At 44.2% G+C, this 27575-nt stretch overlaps 2 protein-coding genes across 7 annotated transcripts in view; one reads left to right on the forward strand and one right to left on the reverse strand.

The window, feature by feature from the left end:
• The window catches only part of CFAP263 (cilia and flagella associated protein 263), a 37066-nt gene extending 32488 nt beyond the window's left edge, over nt 1–4578 (forward strand). For 2 of the 6 annotated variants that reach the window (XM_008530556.2, XM_070612013.1), the window contains exon 9: nt 922–1069. In XM_008530556.2, coding sequence (XP_008528778.1) covers nt 922–1008 — 87 coding nt within the window. In that variant the 3' untranslated portion in view covers nt 1009–1069. Of the gene's footprint in view, nt 1–363; nt 1070–3127 lie in introns of those variants that run through there. The other 4 variants (XM_070612010.1, XM_070612012.1, XM_070612011.1 and 1 more) reach the window with 2 other exon arrangements.
• On the reverse strand, nt 15–15807 carry PRSS54 (serine protease 54). The gene is given in 6 exon segments (XM_008530558.2): nt 15–1981; nt 5316–5447; nt 6041–6299; nt 11671–11842; nt 15719–15767; nt 15769–15807. Coding segments are annotated over 6 exon segments (1188 nt in total). The 5' UTR covers nt 15805–15807; the 3' UTR covers nt 15–1441.
• Between the last annotated feature and the right edge of the window lie 11768 nt (nt 15808–27575).

Here is a 27575-nt window from a genome sequence, read left to right on the forward strand (position 1 = left end):
TGTTTGGACATTAACGTCTGTGAGAAATCTCAGTGGTTGCTTCATCTCTTATACGAAAATGAAGGATGGCTTGCTTTTTTTTTTTTTAAAGCTTCTTTTTCCTTGTTAGGGACAAGCTCTTTTCAGGTTATCAGGAAGAGATTTTGTAGTAATAGTGTGTTTTTAGTTGCTTGTCTTAATGAATTCTAGAAGCTCCCGAATGCCTCCCCCGACCATTGATAATTTAGTGATTGCTGCTTTATACATGGAGAAGCCAGTTTTTTAAAAAATGAGATAATCCCAGATTTTTAATATTACTCACAACCCGATTCCATGTGTTCACATAGTTGCCATGGGCCTTTTTGTTTTTGACTAACCCCACAGCCTTTTCATATGACGCAGAGTGCACAGAAGCACCCTGGCCCGCTGTGAGCTGTGGAAAAGGAATGGGAAATGTGCCAATGATCCACTGGCATCAGAAGAAAAGAAAGCTCCGGGACGGCCACAGGCTGGGTGGCATCATGAGGGCACTAAGATGTCACTACAGTAGCTTCAAAACCCAGTCAGGTTACCTGGGAAGCTTGGCATTTTCACATCTAGACCCCTGCTCCACATCCCACGGAACTTCCTCCTGCCTTTCCCGTGGTCCCTTGATGGCAGGGAGTAAATTAGGATCCAAATTTGGGCCGGTCAGATCTGGAGCTGAGAAGTAGAAATCACAGCAGGAACCTGCACCTTTGAACTTCATTAAACAGAAACACGCTCCTCAGAAGAATCTTCTGGATGCCCCTAGGTGGCCTGGCCCCGTAGCACACATGGCGGGCACTGCCCCACACAGGGTTACCATCATGGGGCTAGATGTGGGTTGCATTCTGAAGAGTCACTATCGGTTCTTCCCAAATGACTGTCTTCCCCTCCCCCTGCCCCTTTTCCCTTTTTCAGATGTCCTTAAAAGGCTACCGCAAGGCTTGGAATAAAATGAAAACAACCAATGAGCAGTTGCAGGCAATTTGCCTCCCTGGGAAATAGCCAGAGGGAGGCCACAGCTGCAGACCAAAAAGTGATCCATTAAAGTAATTAACTCTCTCTAGTCAAGGGGTCCTCTCACTGTTTCCTTTGCTTGCTGGTATCCCCAACTCTCCAGCTAGGCAGGCAGTCACCTCCCAGGCCATGTCTGCCCATGCGGAGTGTTTTCACAGCCTGGCCCCTGGAACGGGTAATACTCAAAGAACCACAGGGCACTCTCATGGTTTGACACTTGTTAGCCCACATTTAGTTCACAAGCACAAATGAAAGTGACCTTCCTGCATGGGGGAGTGGGACAGAGGAGGGAGAGCCAGCCCAGTATGTGCCCTGGGCCAGTCTGTGGCAGCCCCGTTATATAACTGTCAAAAACAGACACCAAACAGCACGGTGAATGCCTGGCACTCAGCATTCTGAGCTTATTCCTCAGTTTGGAGAGTTAGCTCCTAGGGTAGATAGCATTGCAAAAGAAAACAAGCACAAAGAAAAACAAGATAATTTCTTGGGGCTGATATAACCTATTCTGACCTGAAATAGACCCAATCTCCCCACCGTAATAGTCGTAGTACATGGATTGTCCGGCCGTGTCAGGAGAGCCAACTGATTCCCTTAGGCCCTTTTCCCTAAAGTCTAGACTCTCTCCAGAGCTGTTTGCTGGCCATGAATATATGGTGGTACTTTCTTGTCCTAGGGAGTTTGCCTGGGACCATCCAACCTGCTCCTGCCCAGAATGTTTTTCCTGTGTCACAGCGGCACGTGAGGAGTGGCTGGAAAAAGGAATCAAATTCTCCCGGGGATGGAGGGAAGACAGGGGAAGGCTGGTCCCCCAAGTCTTGGTCATGATCCAGTCGCTGTAGTCTTCCACTCTGATGTACAGAAAGAGGCCAGGGCATTGCTCCCCACCTTGGGTCAGGATTCCTGTCAGCACCCACAGATTCAAATGCTGGAGCTGGCACATCATTGGGTTTCCTGGGTCTCCCTGTGACAGAGGACAGAAGGCTTGAGGTCTCAGAAAAACTTTTCTTTTTTAATATATCCTTGTGCAATTTACTGTTTGTTCTAGAAATGTTTTACACTGGTTCTCACAGAAAATAGGGTAAATTATAGGATACTGTTTTCCAATCTAGGCAGCCACCACCACAAATTCCAAGGAGATGACTTTTCCTTTTATTATACAGATCATTTGTAGGCTTCTGGAGTTTGCCTGTAGCTTCCTGGTTCACCTTTCATTTTCTTCCCAGTACTTTGACTAAATCCTCCCTCTCTTTTGGTTTGTCACTCCTCAAATGTTGATATGTCTTTCCTTTCTGGCCTGGAATGCTCACATTTTTCATTCTCCTCTCTATTTTGCTTCCATCCTTTCTTTAAGCTGCTCCTTCCCACTCACAGTCCTGCTAGAGTCAGAGTCACACTTCCCTGGGGGCACACGGGCGCTTCACAGCTTTTCCACCCCAGCAGCTGCCTGTGAGTGTGCCTGCTCGCCAGCCCCTGCCCAGGCTCTCGGCCTTCCCTGCGTCCATAGGAGTGGTCCTCTGGGACTCGGGACCTCTGCCACACAGACCTTCTCTCCCTTCCAGTGAGTGCATAGAAGCTTGGCACACTAAGCTAGATTTGTGACCCTAGCAATTTACCTAATTCTCTCTGAGCTAAAGTGGGGATACAGTTAATTCCTGTAACACAGGCAGAGCTGCCAGCACAGTGCCTGGCACACTGTATGCACGCAATAAAGATTTAGCTATTATTATCTTGGTTTCTAGAACAGGCCATCATTTTTATATGAAAAGTTGAGAAATATGGGAAAAGCAACAAGACAACTACTAGGTATAATTTTACCTTACCTTCCTCGTCCCTCAGGTCTTTTCTTAAAGGAATACCCCCTTCCCATGGTCCATCTTGGTCCAAGAGGGGGGTTGTCATTCAAATGCTGGCCAGCCGCCTTTGACCTGTGTGGCTGCCTGGCTAGAAGACCTAGTTGCTCTCGCTGTTTGGACTGGGGTATGGGGGGGTGTGTGTGGGGGTTGCACCTGACAATGGGAAAGAATCTGAACAGACTCCACAATGAGAAGCAGAGAGGCGAAGGAGTGGCCGCCTCGGCCCCTGCCCATTCCCATCCTCTTTCTCTAAGCCTGCCTTTTTCAGAAGGAGCCACACAAGAACAGAAATGCAGGTGAATGAGAGAAGAAAGGAGCGACTCTGCGAGCAGGGCAGCAGGAAAGTCTGCTCTGCAAGGCTGCCATAATTCCCTGGTAGTCCCGTGGCCAGACCCAGGAGGATGACATTCTGGACTTTGCTCTGTGCTTCTCATTAGATGGAAAGGAATGTTTTAGTGTAGAACTCTTGATTTTTCAGTTTTTCACAATCTACTGTTTTCACCCCAGTGCTCCCACATGGCAGAGGGTAGATTTCACCCCAGAGTTCTGGCTGGTTATCCTAGGCCTGATGAACAGGCTCTTGTCTGCACCCCACTATGTCTGCCTGGGGCAGAGAGGCTCCTTGGCCAAGAATGGCATGATCTCCCTTCCTTTCACCAGTCCCATTCCCAGTTTAACTGTGGTTTTATAAGCTTGAGGGAGAAAAAGAATGCAATTCAGGACAAATATTTTGATGAATGATTGTGTGGTAGATGTCTCCGGCTGTTGCATGGTTTTGCAAGTTGCCATTCCATGCCGTGCAGAATACGCTGCTTTTCCTCTTCCCCATAACCTGTGGGGCTACAACTTCTGAAGCACAAGCAGCTGAGACAAAAAGTCCCAGATGCTCCTCTGGAGCAGCCCTGTCTTGTCTCCCAGGGGAGCAGCCTCAGCAGAGAGGGGCTCTTTTGTTGTGTGATCCTCAACCTTTCATTCAGCAAAAGCCCTAACAGTTGTCGGGGGAAAAAAGGGGTGAGTCCAGAGCAATTCTGCTCTTGGGTTTCTGGGGACCCTTTAGGCAGATACTGAACCTGGGAGGTTTATTCCATGTGTTAGGCGTGTGGCTTTGGGGACCTCTGGACATGAGAACACCTTTCTGGGAGAGGGAAGGATCCTAGCTAGACTAGTCTCCGTTTATTTGTCTGAGACAGTTTGCAAGCACATTTCAAAAGAAAGGACTATCTACATGTGTGCTAAAAAGTTAAAAACCAATCTGAACTTTGCAGGTGGATTTAAAGAGGTGATCATTTTAAGTATAAGCAGCTCACCATATTCCACTGAATCTAAGACGCTCTTAAAAAATTAACATCTTTGAGATGTGATGTGTCTTTTAATTGGTTGATATCAGAGTTTAACTAGCAGAGTTTTTTTTCTTTCTTGGTATTACATAAAATATGGTGGCTTCTACAACTGACAGCATTTTAGATTTGGTATAGTATGATAATAGATGGTTGGAATGGCTGATGGCAGGATTTTGTTAAATAGCGACATCTTCTGTGTTTTAACACACTGTCTAATTTAAGAAGTTGTACAGTCCTCCACCTGGCAGAGAGCCCGGGACACAGTAGGTGCTCCGTAAATTTGAACCAGCTTTGGAAGGGCAGGCTTATTGCTTAATGAAAGGCAGTCCTTCATGCTTTCAGAATAAAATGACTTTTAGAAAGAATTGTCTGCCTATATGTATTCCTTTTCTTTTTCTCTGGAAACACTTTCCCTAGATCCTCTGGAAAAAATATTTCCCCGTCAGAGAATCCTGAGGGTTACTCAGAAGAGAGTGGGTGATCAGCATCTTGGAAAGACAATTTTAGAGCAGAGGAGAGAAACTCTGCCTGGAAATCTATAGACCTGGGTTCTCTCGTCTTTGTTAACTTTAAATAACTGTGTGACCCTGGTAAGCCACGCTCTCTCCAGGTGTGGATATGAGGGGGCCTGGACAGGTGTTTGTGAGTTCTACACATTTTCCTGAGGCGGTAGGATAACCACATCTGTACAGTCCTCATCCAGGTGGAGGGCAGGGCTTCTTACAGGGGGAAAAAAAAAAAACCCTCAGTAACTGATGAGCGATAGCATCAGAGTCCAGGTTCCATAGAAGCTGAAAACAGTGATCCCACACTGTAGACATGCTCAAAGTGTATCTGCATGCCTGGTTTGGACTCACACTTTCAAACTGTCAGCTAGTGAAAAAACATCTTTGACTTAGCCATGCTTAATCATGTTACACTGAAAATGGGGCTGGTTAGTCCCATTTTATTGAGCCCTTGCTATCTGCCAAGTGCTATTCACCCTGGAGACTGCCATGAATCCCAAGTGACAGTCCTTGCCCTCATGGAGTTCATGATCCCCTTGAAGTGACCACTGCTTGCTTACTCCCAGCATTTAGCTTCTACTCCATCATGTTCTTACCAAGCAGACGTCATCTGTTTCCTGTTCCATGTGATTGCCACATCCTGTTTTCTGGAGTTTCTGTAAGGGACATGGGTAGGTGTCTTTCACAGAGATTTTCCTCAGGATACTCATCGTCATGTGTTTTCCTGTCTGGACCATGCAACAGAGAGCCCAAGAATTATTAACAAGACGACATCCCCTGAGTCAACTCAACGACTACTCATGTGTACAGATGGGATTGAGTAGAAAATGTTCTGATAAACCCCTTTTCCCCATACAAATCAGATCCTGTGTCTGAGTTCTTACTGAAAACTACCTTTGCTTTGAACTTAAATGTGAAAATAGGCAGAGAACATATTTACCTTTCCTCCACATCTATAGAGAATACATTTCCTTGTTAATTACCCAGGCATAAAAGAACACAAGGAAGGCTTGGACAACAGGATAGTCAGCTCTAGTTCAGGGAATAATGTCCCCTGGCCCCTCCATAACCTTGCACTCATTTCAGGCTGTCTGCTGCCTGTGTACTTCCAATTTTGATGTAGGACTAGAAGAAAAAGGACCAAATATAAGAATGGCCAAAGAAAGGGCAAGCACTGGGAATCTTGACTAATTAGGTGAGAGTTCCAGCCCAACTCTAGAACCTCGAGCAACCTGAATTACTAACGCCTAAAACGGTTCATGTAGGTCACCCCCACTGCTAGCACACACACAGCCTCCACTAGAAGGAGGAAGGCATTAACTGCAGATGTGGGATTCCATCCTGCCACCCAGCAGTTCCACAAGGCTGGTGGCTCATGCATCTCGCTGCTCAAGAAGCAGATGGACTGGACCAGGTTGTTGAACTCCATTGCCGTGTCTGTCTTCAGGAGGGCTATGTTATTGCTCATTGTTTTATTATCAAAGTCCTCATGGATGATGATGGTACTGATTGGATACTCTTGGTGAGCAATCACTTTGGAATCCATATTAGCTATTCCAACTATAACGACAGCATCCTTCCTAGAAAGAGAGCAGGGGAATCTTGAGAAGCCAAGCTACCAAGGAAGCTTCACACATTGCTGTTTTCATATTTACTATTTTTTGGCCTGGAACATTCATCTAACTCAACTTCCTGAGCTAATTTTTACTCACCCCTTTGGATCCAGTCCCCAGGAAATCTCTGAACCCCTGGGCTTGTGACCTCCTTTGTGAGCCCGTAGAATCTAGGGGTTTCTTTTGTATAACATCATTTGTCCCACCACCCAAAGATAATTTGTTATGTTATGGCTGATTATCTTTTTTTCTATGCATAGTTTTCTCTTTTTTTACATAGTTGTAGTCATACCAAAGACGCAATCTCGACTCTTGATTTTAGCAGTTAACATTTAATACAAGCATCTTTCCGTGTTGTATACTCTGTAAATACACTTCTGAGAAATTCTAATTTTAATAATGATGCAATTCAGTTGGGTGTTTTCCCTTTCTCCTCTTGAGAATCACCCAAAAACCCATGAGAAGAAGAAACAGATGCAAACACCACAAAACTAAGAGAAACTGGAGAACCCAAACCTCAGAACCAGAGGGAGGGCTGACAAAAGCAGTGAAGGACAGACAGCAGGACTGCAGGGAGTTGGGATGACACCGGGTGCCACAAAGTCAGAAAAGCCGGTCAAACATGCTGCTCAGCAAGGAAGTGGAGAGAAAAGAAGTAAAACCATCACCAAAATGAAGGCCAATATGGAAGCAGCATAAAGGAGAATAGAGACCACAGAAAACACACTAAGGGACACAGAAAGTAGGACTGAGAAAAGTGACTACAGTGCAATAGACCTTAATGAAGATTTTTAAAGGTTGGAGAGGAAAATGACAAATCTGGCAGTCAATGGAGAGTCAGCAGACCACAAGGAAGGTGACCAAAATAACAACACAGGAAAAATATTTCAAGATATAATTTAAGAAAGTTTTCTGGAAATAAGACTTGAATTTCCAGTGGAAGCGTACTGCATAGCCTAGGGAAGTGGCAATATAGAATGATCAACACCGAGACATGTCCTTGTCATCTCCCAGCAGGAGACAGATGGCATACTCAAATAAGGTAGATTGAGGAAAGTTTAATAAAGGCATTCTTTACACAGGTCTCGGCCGGATGTGTGGAAATCACGAGGGATAGTGCAGTATGCTGGGTACTGGTTGGCATATGCAGCTCCCTGCTGATGTAATAACAGGGTGCTGGCACCACTCTAGGCTCTAGGTGAGGGGAGGGAGTGGTCAGACAGAGCTGTGGGGAGTGGGTCATTTGGCTGGAGGAGGCAAGCAGTCTGCAGTATCCCTCAGAGGAATAAGGACCCTGACCTCACTCTCCTCCCTCCCTCTGATCTCTTGCCTGTGCTCCCCTTGGCCAAGCCCAACTGGACCCAGAAGGCAAGAGCACCCACTGGTGTAACCCACACAGGTCAGCCTCCTGGGAGCCAGCAGGGTAGAAAAGGGTAGAGAGAGGATCTGGAGGGGCAAATGGGGGAGGTCAAGTATAGCTAGTAAAGTTGCTGGACTTCATTGACAAAGAGGGAACCCTTGGACATCCAGACAAAAACAGATTAAGTCATCTTAACTTTGGCCATCTAACGTATGTCTAACCCAGGGAACTTGTGAAAGTGAAAGGGGACACTGCCAGCAGGATACTAGGATAATAGGTGTGAACCAGGTCTCTCTCAGGCATACTAGAATGTGGGTCACCCACCTATAGAGGAAAAAACCAGACTGGCTTCTGACTTCACAGCAAGATTTAATATCAGAAGCCAGGAGGTAATGTCTATGAAGTCTTCAAAAGGAAAGACGATGTGAACCATGAATTCTGTATGTAAGGAAACACAGTTCTTGGGAGCCCTTTAAGAAATTACTTGAAGACAAATTTTAGCCAATTCTAGAGCTGAATGGAGAAAATCCAGCAAAAGGACTGTCGGTAAGTTTGGAATTCATTATAATATTGGACTAAAATTAAAAGAAAAACTTCTTAAAGTTTAGGTTGGAGTAAAAATGTAAACCCTGGCAATAATCAAATAGTGTAACTAAAGCTGAAAGAAAGTCAGAGGTGGGTATATACACCAATTTTCTCATCTTTTATAGGAATCTAAACATATTTATTCATAGCTGATATATGAAGAAATAGGGTGTGCAAATATGTATATGAATTGTAAACATTAAAGCACATAATCTATTAAAATTGGGGGTGGTGGAGGAGGAGGAGGGAAGAAGTGAGTGGACAGGAATTCTGGCATTGGGCACAGTAGTGGGGCTAGAGAGGACTGCCCAGAATGAAACAGAAGATTTAGGTGTTTTCCGTGAAATTATAGCTCTAAGATGAACACCAGAATGAAAACTCAAACTTTTCAAATTTGTCAGAAGAGACATACAAAACAAAACAAAGGCCGTGTAATAAAAAGAAAAATAAGAAGCAATAAAAACAGAAAACATAACCTAAAATAAAAACAAGAGGCAGGAGTTTCATTCTGAACATCGATTCAGAGCAAAAGAGCATGAAATAAGACATAGAAAGGCTGTTTAATGATGAGAAAGAATTCAGTCTACACTGAAGACCTCAGTTATAAATATCTGCAGCAAGCAACACAGTGTTCCCAAAGCAAAAACTCCAGGAAATAGAAGGAGAAAAAGCCAGAAGCCTGTTCGTGATAGATTTTAATTCTCCCCGGTCAGCCTAGGACAGATCAAGTAGACTCCCTCCCCCAGTTTTATATGTTAAATTGTACACCAAGGACAGAGAATGAACTTTTAAATTTACCTGTGGAAAATATTCACATGGACCACACATGGTAGACCACAAGGACAGCCTCAACACATTCCTAATAGATTACCACGTCATATAACTGAAAGTTAAATCATGCCAGAAAACAAAACAAACGAAACACCCTACCACCTGGATATTTGAAAACTCTGTCTTTAATAAAACCCAGAGTCAAAGAGGAAATCAAAACCAAGACAGCAGACCAAATAGAAAACAGCCGTCATGAAAACGCCACCCCAAAAGCAGAACTTCTCTGGAGGGCTAGTTGGCAATAGCTCCCAAGATTCTGCCCAGTCTTTCCACTCCTTGATTATGCATGGTACAGTTTACTTGCATGTGTGCGAAATAACATATGTAAAAGGATATCTGCTGCAGTGTTTTTTGGTTCTAGTAAAAGGTTGGAAGTGACCCAAATTTCCGTTGTTAGAAGACTGTGTAATTATTGTACATCTATCATGGGATACTGTGCAGCTGATGAGAAGAATGTCGTAGCTCTCTATGTATTGATAAGAAAAGATCTCCCAACATTCATGACAGAGTGAAAAAAGCTAAGAGTGGAATGCTGTCTATGGTGTGCTAGCAGTTGTAATGGGGGAGTTATAGACTGAATTGTGCCCCCCAAAATTCATAGGAGAAGCCCAAAACCCCAATGTGACTGTTTGTAGATATAGCCCTTAAGGAGGTAATTGAGATTCAATGAGGTCACAAGGGTGAGCCCTAATCCGATAGGACTAGTGTCCTTATAAGAGGAGGAAGAGACACCAGGAGTGTACGCACACAGAGGAAAGGCCATGTGAGGACACAGCAAGCAGGTGGTGGTCTGCAGGCCAAGGAGAGAGCCTCAAGAGAAACCAGCCCTGCAGACACCTTGATCTTGGACTTCTAGCCTCCCAGTTGGTGAGAAATAAATTTCTGTTGTCTAAGCCACCCTGTCTGCATTTTGTTAGGGCAGCCCTAGCAGATCAATGCAGTGGGAAAGAAAATTCTGTCAATAGATAGAAGAATCAATATAGATAGATCTACAGGTACATAGATATCCATAAACGTGTTGAATATTTAAGGAAGACTACTCAAGAAACTGGTGCAGAATATGGCTCGAGGGAGGGAGACTGGTGACTGAAGGGCGGGGGAAGGAAGGAGCTGCTTTTCATTGTATACTCTTTGGTTTCTCACGAACATTATACTATGTACATGCATTTTCATTTGAATTCATGTGTTTTCAATTTAAAAATACAAATCATATGTTAAAAAATTCAGCAGCTGCCAAATATTATATAGAATTTATCCTATAATTTGTTTATCCAATTGTAGTAATTATACTCTCTCCCCATACTCTGTGTGTATATAAATATAATATATAGTGTATAAATAATATATAATATACTATATGTAATAGTTAATATATAATATACAATATAAATACTATTATGTATACTATTTATAGACTACATATTGTATATAATATGTATTATGTGTGGTATATATTATATGTTATATATATAAAAGAGTAATATACTATATTATATTTATCCATGATAATTGGGCATTATGTTTCCAGTGTTTTGTGTATTATTAACTATCCTATGAACAACTTTGTGCATAAAACTTTTCCAGTGGTTGAAATTATTTCCTGAATGTTGATTCCCAAAAGTGAAATCATTGGGTCAAAAAATGAGATGTTTTACAAAAAACGTTATTCCTTTAATAACATTTATTGTTTCTTTTTTTCTGGTTTGAAAGAATGCACTTTTTTCTTTTTTTTTTTAAGTTAGTGTTTCTTCTATTTATTTTTTTTTAAAGATTGACCCCAAGTGAACACCTGTTGCCAATCTTTGCCAATCTTTTTTGTTTTCTTCTTCTCCCCAAAGCCCCCCAGTACATAGTTGTTTATTCTAGTTGAGGTCCTTTTGGCTCTGCTATGTGGGACACTACCTCAGCATGGCTTGATGAGAGGTGCTAGGTTCGCACCCAGGATCCAAACTGGCGAAACCCTGGGCTGACGAAGCAAAGCGCCCGAACTTAACTACTCGGCCACAGGGATGGCCCCAGATGCACATTTATTATAAAGAGTTTGGAGAATATAGAGAGATTCAAAGAAGAAAACAGAAATCCTGTGCGTTCTGAGCATCCAGAGACAACTGCTCTTAAAATGTGTGTATTTCCTTCAAGTCTTTTCTCTATGTACATATATTTGTGCAGTCACATTCTTAAGGCCCCAGGTGAGTGTTTTAAGATAAGGGCTCCTATTGATTCACTTAAGATAAACAGTAGAGACCTCTAGTATCAGGAGTCGGTGCCTTTGTGATTGCAGTAAAATGAGAACGAATATCTTTCCTGTAGAGGATGGAGGAACAATTGTTTCACTTTGCAGTTGCGCAGCTGGCAGTCCTCACAGCAAAGACACCAGACTGCGCCAACCTTGGCAGTTGGTGATTTTAGGACCCTTAGACATGGCAGAGCAAGGGCTGATCTGGTAAAAAGCCCTCTTGCCCTGTCACCAGGAATCCACCTTCCCAGCCTTCACAAGTTAAGCAGGAAGCAGAGACCCCCACCCAGGGGGGCTGTTGGGGCCCCAAAGACAGGAGTACTGGCCTGTTCTGAAAGACGGATGCGATGCTGAGGATCCAGAACTCACTGAGGATGCTGCCGAAAGCCAGGTGGGTATACAGGGAATCCTGCAGTGACACCACCCACGGGAACTCGTTGTTGTTGACCAAACCCTCCTCGGAAGTTTCCATAACGTTGATATCCTGGATGCCACAACCTGCAGGTGGGGTGTGGAGGCCTCACTGTTGGGGCAAGGAGTTGGTGGCCTGTGGCTGCCACAGCACCAGACCTCAGGACCCCTCTCCTGCTGGCTGCCCCCTCCTCTTGGCTCCCCATCTTGGTCACCACTAACTCTACCACCCCCATTTCTTTTCCTAGTGGGTCGTCTTCCCCATAAGAGACTCCAGGTGGCATTTTGAATCTCAAAATAACATCAGGCTACCAATAATCACTCACATCCATTAGCACTCAGCAGTGCACACTAGGCGGTATCTGAAACCTTTCACATACGTCAGTGGTCCAAGTGCAGTCTGGGACTCTGGGAGTCCTCAAGACCCTTCCCAAGGTCTGCAAGGTTAAAGCTCTTGTCATAAGAATACTAAGACAGAATTTGTTTTTTTCGCTCTCATTCTCTCACTAGTGAAGAGTGGAATTTTCCAGATGCCGCGTGATGTCGTCACTTTCATGGCTAATAGAGTGTGTGAACCTGTGTATTCTTGTGTTTTAAATTTTTCCCAGTTTTACTTTCTAATATGGTAAATATGGAAAGATATAGCTCCATATGCAAAAACTCTTTTAGGGTGCTCACTAGTTTTTAAGAGTATAAAGGGGTTCGAAGATCAAAAAATTTGAGAACTGCTGAGAAACACTACTTCGTGCAATTCCTCCAGCAGAATGAGAGGTGGGCATTGTCGTTCTCAGTTTCCAGATGAGAAAGTTGAATTGGAGAGTGGGTGAGCGCTTGTCAAAGTCACACAGCTGGTAGGATTTGGGGCCCGTCCAGATGAATCCAAACTCCGTACACTCTGAACCCCTCACGGTCCGTGTTCCAGCCGCATTTCACATGCTCAGATTTGCCCTTGCTCCTCCTGGCTCAGACTGTTGGTGTGCGCAGCTTCCCCGCTGTGTCTGTTTGCCTGCCGATGTATCCCCGGGGGTTAGCCTGGGGCCTGGCACGCAGTAGGTACCCGTACGCTACCTGGTAAATGAACAGCAGCCTTCTGCCCGCCAGCACTCCCTGACATCTTGTCAAGGGGCTCAGAGGTCCTGCCAGGTGGAGGCTGCCTCTGGCCCCCACCAGGCCTGCTTGGCCTTTGCCTTCCCAAGCCCTTGAGTGGGTCACCTCCAACTGGACAGTCTCTTGGGCAGTAAGGACTTTGTTTCAAATGACAGTTAAATGTTGACTAAAGTTTTAAATAATACTCTCCCTTTGCCACTCCTGGGTTGGCCAAAGATGGCTGTATTGCCCCATATTTTTTTCAAAGTTCCATATTCACAGAATCATGGAGAATCTTAGAATGATAGGATGGGAAAGACCCTTCAAAGTCAAGACCCCGGTGTGGGGGAGCTGAGCCTCCTACTTCCCAGGCACCCTTATAGGATGGCGTCCACATGGGGTGTTCTGCTCTCCCTGGCTGCTGACACCCCGCGCCATCCCATGTTGCTCTCGCCCGCAGGTATGCCCTGTCCTGATGAGTCCACTCATCTACACAGAGTGGAGTGCAAGGATTCTCAACCTGCCTCCACATTTCCTCCACCTGCCGCCCAGCCCCTGCAATGGCGCCTGGGCACTGGCATTTTTCAAAAGCTCCCTGGGTAGATTCTAATGTGTATTCAGGGTTCAGAACCACTAGTGTTTCAGGAAGGCACTGGATGCAGTGTCCCAAGTCCAGTTGGCCCCTGAGCTGTGAGACTTGGGGTGAGCTACTTCACTTCTCTGGGCCTCAATTTCCTCTTTTGAAATGTGGGGTAACGCACCCCTTGGAGTTGTAAAGATCATGTGAGGTGAGGTTACGGGCCGGTGCTTTGCAAGCTGTTTCCCCATGACTGATAATGCTAAAGCCAAGGCAGAATGGATGATTCCTTTTTTTTTTGGAGTGTAAACCACTGCTCTGGTTGCTGTTTGTAAATCCCAAACCACAAGTCCCCAGTGCTTGTTTCTAAATTGGTGGCCCTGAGTCCTGGGTGTCATGTGATGGGTGCCAACAGCCGACTAGGTCAGATCATTGGTGGCTGTTTTTTGTGGGATTTTTTTTGCCTTGTCTCCCCAAATCCCCCCAGCACACAGTTGTATATTTTAATTGTGGGTCCTTCTAGTTGTGGCATGTGGGACACCGCCTCAGCATGGCTGGATGAGCGGTGCCATGTCCGTGCCAAGGATCTGAACCGGCAAAACCCTGGGGCGCCAAAACGGAAGGCATGAAGGTAACCACTTAGCCACGGGGCCGGCCCCCGGTGGCTACTTTTTCACCCTTCATCCAGCTGTACACACAGCCCTGCCAGGCGCTGAGCTAGGGGCTGGGCTTCCAAGGAAGGATTTCAGGAGGCTGTCCCCGCCCTGGGGGAGGTCACAGTGCACAGAGGAGGCAGACACGCTGAAGAGTGATAGCCATACAGAGAGACTCGTGACACCAGGAATGTGCCTAGAGGATACGGAGGAGGGGGCATGGGTTCTGCCCAGAGCCTGAAGTCTAGGACGGCTTCTCCCAGGGGGTGACCTTTGAGGTGAGCAAGCACCAAATACAGTTTCCAAACCATGAGGCTAGAGTTGATTGTAACGTTCAGTATCATCATTAAAGGACCACAGCAGACCTCTCCATGATAGGGCATCGTGTGACCAAACATCTCTATGAATTGACAGTTAGAGACTTTGCTGGGACAGTGACAAAGCTGGTTGTTAGAAAGATGATGTCTATAAGGCCTCCAGGTGCTTCTGAATCACCAAAGACAGGAATATTGGTTTTCTCATGGGACATCAGCAGTCTATGGTGAACAAGGCATTAACCAATCCTTCCTCACCCAACAAGAGCTTAGAGGTGTGTGATGACTTTTGCTTTTTCAAAGCTCTAGATGGCTGGATCATTGGACCCTATAAACCCTTGGAAGGGCAGCGTGTAATGAGGAATTCTGCCCCCGAGATGAGATGTTGGCCCTGGGTCACTTGCCCAAGGCCTTTTAAGAGGGGAGAAGCCCTTTCTGTGTTTTTTGGGCATCCCTGGGTCTCCTTGGGGCTGTGAGGAGGAGAATAGGCTAGGAAGGTAGGGGGTTCTCTTCTTGATGTGTGTGTGTGTGGTAAGTATATGTGTGTGTGTACTGGGGGGAGCTCTCATACCTCCCGTCTAACTCCAGGAAGACAGGACAGAGCTAGCTGGGGTGGCAGCAAGGTGGGGGCAGAGTCTGCTTCAGTCAGATGCTCCCTCTCCATCTGCCCCTTTCTGGGCTGTACTTTTAGTCCTGGACAACCTGGATGTCAGGGAGGGAGGGGGTTGCAGCTGCTGCTTCTGCTGACTGAGGCCCTGACAGCCTCCAAGGCACCTCCCTGCTCCCAGGACCATCCCTGCAACTGGGGGGCAGTTTAGCCATATACTCTTTTGGTCTAATGATAAGGCATCATTGGAACCACAATGCTGAAACTCAGGCAGGGCCTGGTTCCCAGGTGGAGCAGACGCGTCACAGGCCCCCACCCAGGCGCCGGGAGGACATCCCCCACCTGACAGTGCCTGGGGGAGGGATGTGCCCCAGGAAGAGCAGGGCAGGGGCTGTGAGTGGGGAGCCAGGCCTCACTCCGACCCCTCTGTCCAGTGGGCCTCTCCCTAGCCTAAGGCTTATTTTCCTAATGGCACTCTCACCTAAGAATTCACCCTGACATCAGGCTGCGGAAGCCACAGTTCCCTGCTGTGATCCATGCTGATCCGTGCCTGCCCCACTTTCCACTCCTTTGCCTGGTTCCCACCACAAACACATGCTGCCCAGGCAAAGCGCTGGGTCATCTTCCCCTGGGTCCCTCTCCCGACCATTTACGTTTCCAGGACGCTTCCCCCTGCCGTGTTACGTGACCAGCTAAAGTCATTACACAGGAAAGAAGGGCACTCACTGGCAGAAGAGTGGGAGACGCAGAGCAGTAATAAGAGCATCCCTCTCATCTCGGCCATCCCCAGAGAGAGCCGCCGCAGACACCATGGGCAGCTGTGGAAACAGAACAGCCAGACGCACAGGCTTTTTCCTCTCCTCCCCAAAGTGGTCATTTCCCCCAGTGTCAGAGGCCCTGCCTCTTTCCTTTCGACTGACAAAGTTTCCAAGACATGGGAACAGACCTGTCACGTCCCTAGTGCTTGGTTCTGTGCAGTAAAGAGATGGACCAGCTGCCTGACACAGGTATTCAGTTAGGATTCGTAATGTGGCCCAAGGAGAGGAGGCAGCCCACGCTGGTCGGTTTTCTCCTCAATCCAGCCAGGGTCCCCGGACTTCTCAGAGAGTTGGGGCTCAGAAAAGGGTTGTTTTTTGACTTGTGGAATTCAACCCTTGCCTTAACTCTGTAGCCATAAAATGCTGCTGAAAGAAAAAGCAGGGGTTTAGTGCAAGCCCACCCTGGTTTTGCCCCTCCTGCCAAACTCTGCTGGCTCGAATGCTGGGATTTCTTTTAAGTGATGACAGCTTGTACTTTTACATAGTGACAGCCTCAGCAATAATTCACACAGTAACCCTATGGGATAGACACTATCGTTATGCCCATTTTACAGATTCAGAGACTGACACTCAGACATTGAGAAGCCTGCCCAAGGTCATACAGCTGCCAAGTTGCGGAGCTGGAATTCGAGCTCAGGTGTGTCTGAATCCAAAGCCCATGTGTGTTTCACCATCCGCCATTCCACCAGGCCCACCCTTGCCTCAAACAATGCACAATAGCCTAAGGAAGCCATGCATGCCATTCTCAGTCATCACGTTCTGTTCATGACACCAGATGTTTCTTGTCGTCAGGACGGTTCTCGTAATTCTTCTGTGAACTGCTCCTGCCAAAGGAGAAATGAGCTCACTCTGGCCTTACACAGCAGAGCTCAACAGAGGGATTCCTTCTATCACCTTGGGAAGAATATTCCATTGTGGCATCATGGTTACCATGGTGTTGCCAAGCAAACGTCTGGACATGGGGACTTAGGAGGAGCCAGGATGAAAAGCTTGCCTGTTCCCTAAACTTGGCAGGGCTATTCTGGAAGCCTGGCTCTCCCCCTGTCTGGCTGAGAAGACATTCCTCTCACTAGATCATAAAGTCCTGTCCCGTTGTGGCCGTGGTCCGTCTACCCCTCAGCACCTGCCCTGTGTCTACACGAATTTGTCAGACTGGACAGAAGAAGCCCACAGCCAGGGTGGGCTGGGTTTTTCCAATCCCTGTCAGCATTCTTATACTCCCAGTGTGGTTTCTTGGAGGCTAAGCCCAGTTTTCTTTAGCCCCTCGACTTGCAGGTCCAAGCGAAGCTACCAGACCAGCTCTTCCAAACCGTACGCCAGATGGGACCTGCACTCCAGCCACTGCGAGCAGCTTTGCTTTCAGCACAAATGCCAGGACTCGAGAAAAGTGTTCACAACGTCATGGTAAGACGTATCTCCATGGAACCAGAGGGCTCGCAGTCTGCGGGCTCAGGCGCATAAAAAATATTTATTGGACAGGAGAATGGCTGATGGAGGGCAGGACAGCTGGATGGAAAGTGAGACCTGACTCAGGAGGGAGCTGCTATCTCCTTCCGCTCTCAGTTCCCCTGACGTCCTGCGTGCCTCACATCCTCCATCACCTCCAACACTGAGCAGGGCGTGGCTTCTGCTGGGAGAACGGAATGGGAAAGATTTTTGGCAGTGGGAGAAATGGGAGTTGATGCTTCAATTTGTTCCACGTCGCAGGCCTCAAAGAGCTTTCACATACCTGTTCTCATTCACGATTCGCAATCACACAGCCAGGATGAAGGAACTACCTGAGAGATCCAGATGGAAATGTGGTGGCTCAGAGTGGGAAAGTCACTTCCCTAAAGCCACACACCTCGAAAGCGGCAGGGGCAGGACTCCAACACAGATCCTTCCAACTCCAGGGTGGTGAACCATCTCCAAGTGTGCGTTTCTCAGCCTGGACCTCACGCTGCCTTTATAGGGGGTGGAAGCAGAAATGATGACTGGCGCAAGGCCACGGGGCTGCTCGTGAAGAGTGGGGATGCTGAGGTTAGTGCACAAGACCCCAGCTCTCTCCAGATTCCTCCTTATAGTCCTGCATGAAAAGAAGCTACATGCAGGCCACCGGAAACACTGTCTCCTCCCAGGAACGATCTAGCATAACCCGCAATAAGAAAAGCTCAGGATCCTGCAGGGGCCCAGCAGGCCTCATGAACGGAGGGCCTCAAATTTTCAGCCTCTCTGGGCTACTTAACTCAGACCATCAACTTTAGGTAAATTTTTAAAAGATTCATCACAATTTTGTAAATAATCATTTAATTCTTTCAGGTTAATAATAACAGTAAATAATAGTTTTATACTTTGAGAGGAAATTTATTTACCGTCTTTCACCAAGGGCTCCATATCTAGGATTGTGACAGCATGAAACGTATGTTTCTCGACCTGTCACTTTCAATTTTCACTCTTTATTTTCATTAAGTTAGAAAATCCTAACTCTCAATTAAAGGACGTTTGAAATCACAGCAAGTTCTGGAGGCCCTGTCAGAGAGTTCTGGATATTCAAATTGAACGTGGTCTCCAAAATCACAGAGAGATTTTTCTTCACTGATGGCTGCTCTCAGGTGCTCGTGGGCCTGCCCACCGTCCCCAAACCCAGGAAGTTGAGAGTTTCATCCTGGGAGAAGTGACGGTTGGATTTCTCGTCCACTTGATTGCTTTTCCCTGTGGAAATATTTCTTCGTGTTCCGTTTTGGAAGATGGTTTTTAAACATGCCAATAAGAGCTTTACTACATTTCAAAATCTCTTCTCTTGCAAAATTAACGGAACAAAAAATCATCAAGTACTTCTCCGTTTGTGTACCACGCATTTCCAAGCCTTGCTTCCAACTCATCACTGGTTTGTTGAATTGTTAGGCAAAATATCTGCTGGCTCAAATATGGCGTAGTTATCGCTCCTCTGCGTGGTACGACTTTGATATTGATGCAACGTCCTAGAGTCTTTTGAACAAGAATTTTCTCAATAGCTCATGCTGCCTCCTCTTTTCCATTTAGATATTTTCTTCACTTAGCAAAAAAATCCAATAATTTCTTGGAAAGCATTAAAATGCACTCATTTTAGAAAGAAAAATTGGTAATTTATTTACCAAAGAGGTCGTTGTACTTGTTTGAAAATGACCCAAATGCTTTGTTTCATGCCATTATTTGGAAATTTATTTTCATATATCTGTGTTGGATTTGCAAGTTTTTCAGGAAGTAGATCATCTATAAAATGTTTTAATTTTTCTAAAGGGGTTTAAAACAGAATACCATGTTTACCGTATTCTTAATCCCTAAAGAAAGAAGTTGTGTGCAAGAGCTTTACCATTTTTATCAAAATGAAATGCATTGTGTTGGCCACTGCCCCCTGAAGGTCAAATTACCTTATCAACGATCTTTTAGAACATTTGTACCACATGTAGCCGTGTCTATCAAGATAAAGTTCCCTAATGAAAACTTTCTATTTTAAGTTACTTACTTTAAAAGGAACATTTAAAAAATTATTTTTTTTTAGTATGTGAGGAAGATTGGCCCTGAGCCAACATCTGTTGCCAATCTTCCTCTTTTTGCTTGAGGACAATTGTCATAGAGCTAACATCTGTGCCAATCTTCCTCTCTTTTATGTGACTTGACGAGTGGTGCTAGGTCCATGCCCAGGATCCGAACCTGCGAACCCTGGGCTACCGAAGTAGGATGCGTGAACTTAACCACTACGACACCAGGCCAGCCCCCCAAAATTATTTCTTCATATCGAGCTTATCGCACAACACAAGAGCTAGAACATTACCATTATCCCACACCTACCTATGTGTTCCACCCTCTCTCTCATTCTCTTGCTCTTTGATAAGTTTACCCATAGGGGTGTATGCCTAAACTATGTATTGAGTACATGGGCAAGAGTTTCTCTCGGGCGTGTGTACCTAGGAGTAGGATCTCTAGGTCAGAGGATATATTAGGATATGCCAAACTCTGCAAGATAATGCTAAATTGTTTTCTAGGGTGGTTGTATCAATGTGCCCTTGTGCCAGCGACCTACATTTGTCTCTGCCGATCCTTGTCCTCTTCAGCACTTGCTACTGTCAGCCTTAATTTTTGGCCAATCCAATGGGTATAAAATGCTATTTCATTGCTAATTTGCATTTCCCTAATTACCAATAAGGTGGAGGATATTTTCCCACATGTTTGTTGACTGTACGAGTTAATGCTTGTGTCTTTTGCCGTTTTTTTTTTTTTTTTTTTTTCTGTAGGGTTGCTTGCCTTTTTCTTATTGATGTGTAGGAATTCTTAATATATTCTGAATATTGTTCACTATATGTGTGGTGAATATCTTCTACCAGTTTGTGGCTTATGTTTTCAATTTTGATTTCTTTATGGTGTTTTTGAATAAACAGAGGTCTTAATTTTAGTTTTAATGAAGTCAAATGTATTAATATTATACAGTTAAGGCTCTTTGTGTCTTGTTCAAGAACGCTTTCCCTAGCTCAACATCAGAAATCTATTCCACTGTATTATCTTCTCGAATCTTTAAAGTGTTCTTCACACGTAAGTTGTCAATCTGTCTGGAATTTTTTTGTGCATGGATCTACTTTTTCCCCCGTGAATACCCAGTTGTGCCAGCATCATTTCTTCACAGGTCTCCAATGTGACCTCAGACATACATCAAAGTTCTGTAAGTGTCTGGGACTGTTTCTGAGATCTCTCTTCTGTTACCCTGGTCTTTTTGTCTGTCTGTGCCAATTCGAGATAATCTTAAGTATTATAGCTTTGTACAAGTCTTAGTAACTAGTAAGTCACATGCTCCCACCTAATTCTTTTTCTTTAGGAATGTCTTGACTATTCTTGGCTCATTGTACTTTCATATATTTTAGAATCAACTTGGCAACTTACACACACATGATAAAACAACTTCCTAAGATTTGGATTAGAACTGCATTGCATCACTAGGTCAATTGTAGCTAAATTAACATTTTTACAATATTGAGTTTCCTTATTCATGAGTACAACGTATCTCTCAATTTAATTAGGTCTCCTTTAAGACTTTTCAATGAAATTTTATGACTTTCTGCATGAAGCTCTTGTACATCTTTTGATATAATTTGTTTCTAAGTATCTTATACTTTTTGGTTGCAATTAAATGATGTCTTCTATTATGCTTTTAAGTCATTTCTTACAAAACCACTTGTTATTTCTAATAATTTATCTTTAGGTTCTTTGGGGTTTTCCGTGTAAAGAATCATATTTACCTGCAAATAATGACAGTTTTGTTTCTTCCTTTGCAGTTGCTAGGCCTTTTCATGTCCTTTTCTTGTCTTGAGGCCTAGGCCCTCCAGTACAAAGAACAGAATCAGAAATAGTGGGCATCCTTGTCTTGGTCAGAGGGAAGGCTTCTTACACTTCCCCATTTGGAATAATGCATGACACAGATGCTAATTAGATTTACTTAATTAGGTTAAGGAACTCCCCTTTCATTTCTAGATTTTGTTTTGTTTAATCAAAATCTTGGATTGAATTTTGTCAAATAATTTTTTGGCATCAAATAAGATAATCTTATGGTTTTTCTTCTTTAATTTGTTTATGTGATTAAGGAAACTTACAGACTTTCTCCAAGTAAGCCACTTTGAATTTCCAGGATTAATGTTTTGTCTTTTTGTACACTGCTATTCACCGATGTTTTATGTAGGATATTTGGCATCTCTGTTTGTGAGTTAGATTGGCCTGTATTTTCCTTTCTTGTACTATCCTTAGTTTTACTGCCCTCCTGGACCTAGTTGGGGAGATGGAAATGGTCTGTTCTCTGAAAGTTTGCAGAACTCGTTTGAAAACTGTCCGGGCCTGGGATTTACTTCGTGGGGAGATTTCTGACTGCTGCGTGATTTTTTTTAGTGCTTCTAGGACTATACAGACTATTCAGCTTGAGGCAGCTTTGGTAAATTACGTTTTCTAGGAACTTTTCCATTCAGTTTGTTTTCAAATGTGTTAGCATAAGAACTGTAGTACTCACTATCTTTTAAAATCTGCATTGAAAAAGTTAAATACTTATTTCATTCCTAATATTGTTTATTCATCCCTCCGTCTATTCTTTATCAGCTTCTCCAGAGTTCCATTTTATCTGTGTTTTCAGGATAATCTTTGTTGATCTTTGTTTGTTTGCTTTTTTGTATCTAGTTTTTTAATTACTAGTAATAGTTTATTACTTTGTATCTTGTTTTCTAGTTTACTCTTCTCTGCCCTTTTTAAGGCCTTTTTGTTTTTGGTGTACTTTTTATTTATTCTGTTTAGGATGTGCTTTCTGGCTTTGTATATTTATATATTTTTTTATAGATTCTGGAACTATCTCAGCCATTATCTTTTCAAATATTGCCTCTTCTTCAGTCTCTCTCTTCTTTGCTTTTGGGACTTCAAATAGACATATAATAGACTTCCTCATTCTAGCCTTTATATTTCTTCTTATCACTTCCATATTTTTATCTTTTTGTCACTCTGTGCTGCATTCTGGGTGATTACTGCGTATATAACTTTCAGTTTACTAATTCTCTCTTCATCTTTGTCTAATTTGCTGTTCAACCATCCTCTAGAGGTTTGTTTGGTTTTAATTCAACAAAGAAATATTTTTATTTCTAGAAGATCCATTTTTTAAAGTCTCCCTGTTTGCTTCTGATTGTATTTTATTGGTCCTCACCTTTGTCATTTCATCCTTTATTTCTTCAACCATTTCATATATATCTGTTCTATATTTGGTACCTGACAGTTCCAAGATCTGCCATTTGAAGGGTAGAGGAACTCTAAATATGTTTTTTGTTTTATCCACTAACTTACACACAGTGGCTTGCCTTCCCATGTGCCTTTCTAATGGTTGTGAGTTAGTATCTTGTTCTTAATCTATGCGTATCCTTTGGGTCTAAATTGGATACATTTCTTCCTGAGAGTTTGCTTCTGCCTTTGGTCACCAGAGGGCGCCACTACCCGGGACTGTGGCTTGGTTCCCTCCCTCTCCACTAGGTAAGTATTTTAACAGCTGTGCCGCTGAGAGCACCTGCCCTGAGGCAGCCCTTCCTCTCCCAGCTGTTGGCAGCTCTGGCCTCAGCTCACTTTTCCTGGAATCTCCTCCTAAAGTTAGCGAGAGCAAAGATAACTCAAAGGGTGTGTCCTCTGCACTGTTTTGCATTGAGAAGGCTTTCAGACCACCTAGTCTGCGGTGATGCTCAAAGAGCTGAAAGGGACCGAGCTTTAAAACAGACCACACATTAGAAACTGGACCCATGGATTCCCAGTAGAGAAAAATGTAATTTCCAGGTAGTCATTGTTGTACTTCCTATTTCACTTTTGGCTTTCTTTTTATTGTTTCTGTTGTTTAGTTTTATTCACTTAGATTTTTGGCTGCTTATTCAAACTCATCATACTCTCATATTCACTTATCCCAGTAAGTAAATCATGCTTGAGTCCTAGCCACTCTTTTTCTGAATTACAGTATTTATTTATTTTCATTAATTCTTCATCACTCATCTTCTATAGATGGTGGTCATAGTTCTTACTATGGTTTATTTTGTAGTGAAATCTTAAATCGCATTCTTCTGATGCAGATACACTCTGCATGTTAAACAGAAAGAAATCTTCTTCACTTCCACGAAGAAATATGCCCTCACATTTTTCATGAAATATGCAAATTTGTCCATTGATCTTCCATTTCCTAATTTTTAAGAGAGACTTGTGTACAAAAACTATTTCATGTTCCTCTTAATACTGCTATGAGAAAACAACAAAACAGGTGTGATGATAAAACACCACTGGTGCTGGTCAGCTTTGTAGAGGAGATAAATTAGGACCAATGGGATCTGGAGGGACTGGAGAGCAGGGACCCTATTTAAATGGGGCAATCATGGCCAGATTCCATCAGTGACCCCCAGCTTGCAGTGTGTGTGGGAAAGAAAATCTTGCCTACTACCCAGAAGGACAGAAAAGTCCAAGGCAGACATGAGTTTGTGTGCACACAGGCTTTAAAGATTTGTAGGGCAGACGGACTTAATCTTTGAGTGTTGGACCTGGAGACCTCCCCGACCAGGTTAGGGTCTCTGATGCAGCTTTGGGTCTCCAAGAACAGAGCAGTGACCCCATATGGCAAATGTTTAGTGGCCCAGGTCCCATACAACCAATGCTTCATCAGCCACTGAGAATCAGGAGGATGAAAACCAAATGTTCCAGGATAACCAACTCTTCTCTCATTGCTTAGGACTGGAGGTGGCAGTGAAATACACATACACACACATACACGTGTGTACATGCACATGCAGGCATACACACCTGCATACACTTGCAGGTGCACAGATACAGACACACGTTACACATATACACAGACCCAGCAGAGCTCCCGTTCCTAATCCTCTCCCCTCCACCACCACTATGTACATGCCCCCTTCACACTCAGAGGTGACCACCTGGCACTCTGCTGATTTGGCCCATTTGAGAATTCAGTTTGGATCCCATAGTGATAGGTAAAATTGGAGTCATTTCCAATGATAAAAAAAAATCCAAAGATTTCCCATGAAAATATGGATTTCTGACTTCCTTCTCAAAAAAACTCCACAAAATACAACCCAGAAGATCTGGCAATATTAGGCCCACATTCCAGCACAGCTGTTTGGCTCAGGGGTGGCTGCCCCTTCCATACCAGCTGAGTTCTCAGACTGCCACAGGCCCCACCACTCCCTATTATCTTACACCAGCTTGGCTCATTATGGTGGGCCTGTGTGCAGAGCTTTGAGGTAAAGGGGAACAGGAAGAGAAGAAGATAGGGGCAGAGGTCAGAAACAGGAATAGGAGGAGAGAGGAAAAGAAGGGTAAGGTGGAATGGATGCCTCAATCTTACAGGAAGGTAGGAAGTGACTTGAGAAGACTTCCTTCATCTGCCTCAAGCATCAGTGAAATCATAATCACCATTTATTGGACAGCAGAGCAGTCTGCTGGGGTTTACATATATTATTTTCTTACAATGTTCCTGCTGAATGGATTCTATTATCCATTTTATAAATAAGGAAACAGACTCAGGAGATAAGTAACTTGAGCCAAGACTTTAATCCAAACCTGTCTGACCCTCAAGGCTTCTCAACACCTTTTTTAAATGTAAAAAATATTTAAAATGGAAACACAGGGCTGGCCTGGTGGCACAGCAGTTAAGTTCGCATGCTCCGCTTCTGTGGCCCGGGGTTTGCCGGTTCGGATCCCAGGTGCAACCCTATGCACCACTTATCAAGCCATGCTGTGGCAGGCATCCCACATATAAAGTAGAGAAAGATGGGCACAGATGTTAGCTCAGGGCCAATCTTCCTCAGCAAAAAAAAAAAAAAAGAAAGAAAAGAGAGAAAAAAGGAGGATTGGTGGCGGATGTTAGCTCAGGGCTAATCTTCCTCAATAAATAAATAAATAATAAAATGAAAACACAAAGGATAATATAACAAGCACTCATGAGCAAAAGTTAATCTTTTTCGTATTTCTTTTTTTTTCATATTTGTTTCTTTTTAGAAATGAACACACAGAGTGAAAAGGCAACCTACAGAATTGGGAGAAATGTTAGCAAATCAGATATCTGATAAGGGATTAATATCCAGAATATATGAAGAACTCCTACAACTCAACAATAAAGAATCAAGTAACCCAATTAAAAAATGGGTAAAGAACTGCACAGACATTTCTCCAAAGATGATATGCAAATGGCCAAAAAGCATATTAAAAGATGTTCAACATCACTAATCATTAGGGAAATGCAAATCAAAACCACAAGGAGATACTACCTTGCACCATTAGGTTGGCCACTATCAAAAAACCCCAGAAAATAACAAGTGTTGGCAAGGATATGGAAAAATTGGAACCTTTGTGCACTATTGGTGGGAATGTAAAACGATGCAGCTGCTACAGATAACAGTATGGATGTGCCTCAAAAAATTAAAAATAGAACCACCATGTGACCCAGCTATCCTATTTCTGGGTATATATCCGAAAGATCTGAAAGCAAGGTCTTGAAGAGAGCCATGCACATCCATATTCATAGCAGCACTATTTACAATAGCCAAGAGGTAGAAGCAACCCAAATGTCCATCGATGGATTAATGGATAAAGAAAATGTGGTATATATACATACAATGGAAAATTTTTCAGCCTTCAAAGGGGAGGAAATTGTGTCACACATTACAACATGGATAAACCTTGCATACATTGTGTTACGTGAAATAAGCCAGTCACAAAAAGATAATTCCTGTGTGATTCCACCAGAAGTAGCTTGAGTAATCACAATCATAGAGGCAGAAAGCCTACGGGTTGCCAGGAGCTGGGCGGGTGGGGGTACGGAGAGTTACTGTTTAATGGGGACAGAGTTTCAGATTTGTAAGGTGAAAAAGTTCTGGAGATCTGTTGCACACCAGTGTGAATACACTCAATACACCTGAACTGTCCACTTAGAAATGGTTCAGATGGTGTATTTTGTTAGACATTTTTTACCACAATAGGCAAAAAAAAAAAAAAAGAAATTAACCTCACCGGTGCACGTGAAGTCCCTATGTGGCCCAGCCAGGCAGTCTCTCCCCCTCCACCCAGGTCATCGCTACCAGGACCTCTGGCATTCTTTCCACTTGGAGTACAGATTACAAACGTCCATAAACAACACGCAGCATCTTGTGTGTTTTTAAACAGTCTCACTCCTTATCTGGCATTCTGCTGCTTGCTCTTTCACTGCCATTGTTTTAAGGTTTAGTCCATTCGTATTAATTGCCGTCAAGTATTCTATCCTATAAATATGCCTCAATTTCTTTATTCTTTCCTCTGCTCATGGACATCTGAATTGTTTCCAATTTTGTAAATATTAACAAATAACCCCGCTGAAAATGTTTTTGTACAGGTCTCCATGTGCAAACATAAAGGATTTTCTGTGTGTTCCGTAGAATTAATGCACCACAGTAAAGAAACCTCATTGCTTGACTTGCTCAGTGAACTTTACAATTAGTTTTCCTGGACATAAAATAAATCAACTTGTCATGATAGTTCTCAATGTCAATAACCAAAGCCCTGAAGGAAACGGAAAATGTGACCTACACACACCGTGTTGGGGCACTGGGATGCCTGACAGCAAGAATCTGATCTAGCAGCAAACCCGCGCATCTCGCCTCCGCCTTCCCCTGCTCTCTGGGGCCAGCCATTGCCCAGCTCCATCCCAAACCCTCTCCTGCCCGGGAGGTTTGGAGTTTGCATGAGTGCGAGGCACATGGCGTCCAACCACAGGCTGGCACTTTCCAAAGGACAAAACTGCCTTTTTTTCCCAAAGAGTCCTTGCACATTGCATTGAGATCTGCTTTTCCTGTTAAGGATGGCCGTGCTCGAGGCTGCCGATGCCTTTAAGAACCAATGCTGATGGACAGGACTCTCCAGCCAGTGCACAGAAGGAGGCAGCTCAGCGCCTGGGCCTCCAAAAGGCCTTGACTGTCTGTTGTCGAGGGAGAAAAGCAAGCTACAAAACACGCTGTAGACTGCCAGCTCACTTCTTGTTTTGGGTTTTTTAAGTCTGTTATAAAAAGAGAGGCACGGGAAATGCCTGGCAGACCACGTCCACACCCCTGAGGAGTAGATTACGAACAAGGGTGGTGAGGAGGTGGGAATCGGTGGCTCTGGGCTTCATTTAATTGTGTACTTTCTCTTGAATAAGCGCGTTACTCTTATGCAGTAAGGAACGTTTACCGAATGCAGGCGCCAGTCCTTCCGGCCCGACTGTGGAGCTC

Source organism: Equus przewalskii, chromosome 3, assembly GCF_037783145.1.
Source record: "Equus przewalskii isolate Varuska chromosome 3, EquPr2, whole genome shotgun sequence".
Classification (NCBI taxonomy): domain Eukaryota; kingdom Metazoa; phylum Chordata; class Mammalia; order Perissodactyla; family Equidae; genus Equus; species Equus przewalskii.